Raw genomic sequence first — 5020 nt, forward strand, 5'->3', positions numbered from 1 at the left:
TGAAAGGAACTCTTAATGTTCCCAACTTTGTGGGAACATTTTGGGGATGGCCCCTTTCTTTTCCAAATTGACTGTGCATCAGTGCACAAAGCAAGCTCAATAAAGACATGGATGAGCGAGTTTAGTGTGGAGGAACTCCACAGAGTCCTGACCTCAACCTGATAGAACACCTTTGGGATGAATTAGAGCAGAGACTGCAAGCCAGAACTTCTCGTCCAACATCAGTGCCTGACCTCACAAATGCGCTTCTAGTGGAATGGTCAAAAATTCCCATAAACACACTCCTAAACCTTGTGGAAAGCCTTACCAGAAGAGTTGAAGCTGTTATAGCTGCAAAGGGTGGGCCAACTCTATATTAAATTCATGTGCATGTAAAGGCAGACGTCACAGTTTTGGCCTGGCTCACAGTCTCCGCTCTAATTCATCTGAAAGGTGCTCTATCAGGTTGAGGTCAGGACTCTGTGAAAGCCAGTCAAGATCCTCCACATCAGACTCATTCATCCATGGACCTTGCTTTGTGCACTGGTGTGCAGTCATGTTGGAACAGGAAGGGGTCATCCCCTTATCTATCTATCTATCTATCTATCTATCTATCTATCTATCTATTTATCTATCTATCTATCTATCTATCTATCTATATGTATATATACTTTATACTTGTATGAATGTTATTATTATTATTATTATTTTCTACTGAAGCACCAGAGAAAGCCTGTCAAATAAGCTGCATTTGACAATAAAGTCAAGAAGTCAAGAAACTTTTATTGTCATTTCAATCATTTAAAGCACTGTGAAATGTTTCAGCGTTCCTCCAGGACCACGGTGCTGCATAAAAACACAGAGCTACATAAAACTACACAAAACTACAGGTTAAGGACTAACACTGACACGGTTCACACAAAAAGTGCATGTGTGCAAGGACAGAAGGCAATGCAAAACAGACAATACTAAACACTAGAATACAATGCACTCAAGTTCAGGCCTCACTTCCTATAGCTACATAGTAGTACACTATGTATGGCTTAGGAGCATTCTTTTAAAATTGACCAAGTTTTAAGTTTATATATTTAGTTATATATAAGAAGTAGGTAGGGTGTCGTTAACGTGGCTTTTTATTCTCTCTTTTTAACCTGCTCCAAAATTTATGTTGTAGAGTTTTACACTACATGCCCCAACACATCCATTATACGCCCTAGTCTTTATGCATTTTATGTATTAAAGCTTGGCTACACATATGCATTATAAGCCTTAGGTTTTATGCATTTTATGTATTAAAGCTTGAGGTTTTAAGCTTTAAGTTTTAAATAGATTTTGGGACGTTGCTTAAAATCTCTTCCAGTCTACTACAAACTTTAATTTGAAATCATTCCTAGTGTTTCAGAAACAGCCAACATTAGTACGGGTTTTGCAAAACTTTACACATGAGACATGGACCACATTCATTATGTCTGTCTATATGATTTAGGTGCACTATAATGGGTTATAGAAGCCATTATATATCACACCCTATGGAGTGCACTTGCTCAAGCCGTTTGTAATGGAGCCGTCGTTCTTCGACCCAGTGACGTCACCGTTCTCCCAAACAATTTCCTGTTCCTGTTTCTCTATGGAAGAATCCAAAAGCAAGCAGCGTTACTGATTTAGAGGTATGTTTGTAAATTACACAGCAGTGGATTTTTGTTGTTGTTGTTGTTGTTGCTGATGATGTTGTTGTTTGTTTTTTGATTGTCATATTTTTAATGGGTTAACAATATTGTGTGTGTGAGTGTGTATAAGTGTGTATAAGTGTGTAATCAGGATCAGATCGAAAATATATTTTAGCTGCTTTATTTCCTATCAGGCTCAATTGATTTAATTTAAATAATTTAAGGAAGCTAATAACACTTAATAATCCAACAAAGCCTTAAAAAACATTCAAGATCCCTTCAACAACTCATGTACCAAGGAAACTGTCATAAGTATCAGATATTGAAAAGCAAACAATCAACAGTTTAGAATTTAAGCTGGTCTATAAACAAACTAAATAAATAAATAGGAAATGTAAATCTTGTCACTTTTTCTAAAATGTCTGTTTGTGAACATTAGTTAATGTTAAAAGTTAAAAGCAGTTGTTTCCATACCTAGAAATGTATGAGGGAAAAAAGAAGTGTGGAATTTCTGACCCTACAGTTTCCCTAATATATAGCGCATATTTTTTACATGAAGTCTGGAATTTTTCACAAGTGATGGGAGGTTTTAACTTTTCGTAACCTTAGGCTTGCTGAAAGTTCGCCATTTCTCTCGGTGACCTCTTTTTCTGCCGAGATTAATTGTAATTAACATTACCACTCAGGGTTGATTTCGAGTTATTTATTTTAGTGTTTAGGGTTTTTTTTTTCTTTTTCATCAAGATATTTTAGTCAAAAAAGTCTGATCAGTGCAGTCGTGGTAAATGGAAGTGAAATAGATCTGTTTCTTTTGCAGAGATATGGACACAGATATATCAGTTTCATCAGCCTGCTTAGTCAGTACTCGTGTAGAGCATCAAGATTGAACATGTGTGCTGGACATGATGGTTTGGCCAAAACTTGTATTACACTAAGAACAAAATGGCAGAAGAGACAGCACTGGTGGACGAGAAGAAGCTGACAGAGCTCTGTGCGAACCCTAACACTGGGGTGAACAGCCCCTTGGAGCGATCAATCTCAGAATCAAGAGGCACAGAGTATATCTCCGGAGAACCCACAGCTGCTGAATGTCTGATTATGGGTGCCTCCCTCCAGCCAAGCAGGAGGACCTCTGAAGCATTAGAAGCTCAGAAAGAGCCACCTAAACGAGATGATAGCTACCCATCCTCTCTTCGCTCCACATCCACTTCCTGCAGCTCCTACAGCCTAGAAATTAGTGTATCCACTGCTACAACCAATAACAGTGGCAAAGAATCTAGACCACTGCCTCTAAAGACACCTCCAGAAAGCAGAGCTGGTCAAAGCCATGAGGCCAAGCCCCCAAGTTCCCATGATGATCAGAAACCAGTTTCTACAGTAACAAAGTCATATGTCTCCTTAGATCCCAAGCCAGTCCAAGAAAAGGAACACTTATCAGAATTAAAGTTCACTCAGTGCCTAGATACGCATGGCACTTCTGAGATTGTAACCCCCAAGAGCCCAAGAACAGAATCCAGTCTGGAGAAGACATTTTTGTCCACTCCTAGTGATGATGGCAAGGTAGGAGCTCAACCAATCTCAACTAGCCAGCCACAAAAAGCATCTTCCACACAGTATGAAAGCTATAGTACAGAGAAGAAAGCTGGCCAGGAAGAAGAGGACATGTTTTATGCCTTTGTAATCCTGCATGCACAGGAGGACTTTGAAGAAGCTGTTAGACTCAAGTCCAGGTTGGAGTCGATTTCCTCAACAATTGGAGCAACTTTCACTGAGGACTTTGCAGTGCCTGGAGTCTCAACCTTCAGGTGTGTGGAGGACGCCATCGAGAACTCGGCCTACATCATGCTGCTGCTCACGCCAAACTTTAACAGTCATTTAAATGAGACAAACACAGATTCTGCACTCATGAACTCAATTGAAAAGCCACAAAAACAGAACACTGTCATCCCACTGCTGCCCCGGACCAATCGTTTGACTCGTGATCAAATGCGTCCAATTTTGAGAACTAAAAACCCGCTAGATGAAACGAAGGACAGAGACATTTTTGAAAAAATGGTCCGAAAGGTCTTGGACTCCAAAAATATACAGAAACAGAAGTTAATGTGGAAACGTGCACAACTGCTCAAAAAACATCAGGAAAAACAGCAGCAGTTACGGGAAGAGAGACAGTACCACAGGGATATTAATCGAGAGGCTACAAAGGTTCGAGAGTTAGAGGAGGAAGTACGGCGCCTGAGAATGCAACAACAATGCCAGCCACCTCCTAATGCTCACCAGTCCTATCCATATCAGGGTTTTAATGGAAGAACCCAGCCGCCTGGTGACATGCCAGTCCCTAGCCCGATGCCTTCATATTACAGTGGAAACATGTGGCAACAACCACCATCCAACATCTGTATCCAGAATGCTAAATGCATCATGATCGGGAATAACTCCACCATGACTGTGGGAGGAGTTGTAGACTCAGATGATGAAGATAATCTTTGAAAAAATGAAACCTTGTCCTGAATCACAAAAACAAGTGCATTTCACATAACTATGAGAATGGGATTATCCACTGGTCAGGGTTAATATGGTATATGGTATGGTAATACTCATAGTGTGTGATCACTTCAGTTCACTTCACTGTTGACTTTTTCACAACACTGATTAATCTTTCCAAAACTAATTCATTTTAAAGTTATTTTTTACTGCAATGGTTCTCAGTTTTTGAGTTTGGCTGCAACTCCCGCAAATTTCCAAAAAATTCCCTTCCTCTGGATTCACACGTCCACTCAGGTGACTTCACTGAATCCTTTCAGCTGTGAAATCCTCTACTTTTGTAAACATGTTATGATGCTCTGCTGAGACTCCTATCATCTGCTGAAACATCTATCAGACACACAGAATAGTATAGCATTGTAGAACTAAACCTAACAACTCATCACCATGCTAGTTGCCTCTCAGCCACTCTGTCTTTCAGCTTATAAAAACAATGTGATGAATACAAACAGTGTGAGAGATTTAATGGAAAAGTCATTCTTAAAAATATTGTTGTGAGAAAAATGGAGGTGTTGGGGAATTTGAGTTTCCTTTTGTTTTGTTTTTTTGTGTTCATTTTTTCATTCTTTCATTTTCATCTGCTTTTTTTAATGATTAATTAAACTAGGTTATCATACTGTTATCATGCTGATAGTTGCAATGATTTACAGATGCTTGTATATGGTTGATGGTTTCTGCAACATAGTGATTACCAGGACTTTTAAAAGAATTTTAAAAGAAGCTGTTTTTTGAAAAAATCTCAAATATTCATAAATGTATCACATACTAAAATTACAAAACGTCAAATTGTGAGGCTTGTTTTTGGACAGCCAGAGGCAGATCAAGTTGATCAA

General features: G+C 39.0%; 1 protein-coding gene across 1 annotated transcript; it reads left to right on the forward strand.

Annotated features, from left to right (window-relative positions):
• Nucleotides 1-1560: 1560 nt before the first annotated feature.
• ticam1 (TIR domain containing adaptor molecule 1) lies at nt 1561-5020 on the forward strand. The gene is made up of 2 exons (XM_058401440.1): nt 1561-1646; nt 2464-5020. The coding sequence occupies exon 2, from the start codon at nt 2589-2591 to the stop codon at nt 4131-4133; it is 1545 nt and encodes a 514-aa protein (XP_058257423.1). The 5' UTR covers nt 1561-1646; nt 2464-2588; the 3' UTR covers nt 4134-5020.

Source organism: Hemibagrus wyckioides, linkage group LG10, assembly GCF_019097595.1.
Source record: "Hemibagrus wyckioides isolate EC202008001 linkage group LG10, SWU_Hwy_1.0, whole genome shotgun sequence".
Lineage (NCBI taxonomy): Eukaryota > Metazoa > Chordata > Actinopteri > Siluriformes > Bagridae > Hemibagrus > Hemibagrus wyckioides.

Excerpts from the sequence above, each read along its gene's own strand:
- ticam1 (XM_058401440.1), top strand. The coding sequence starts at position 2,589 with ATGGCAGAAGAGACAGCACTGGTGGACGAGAAGAAGCTGACAGAGCTC.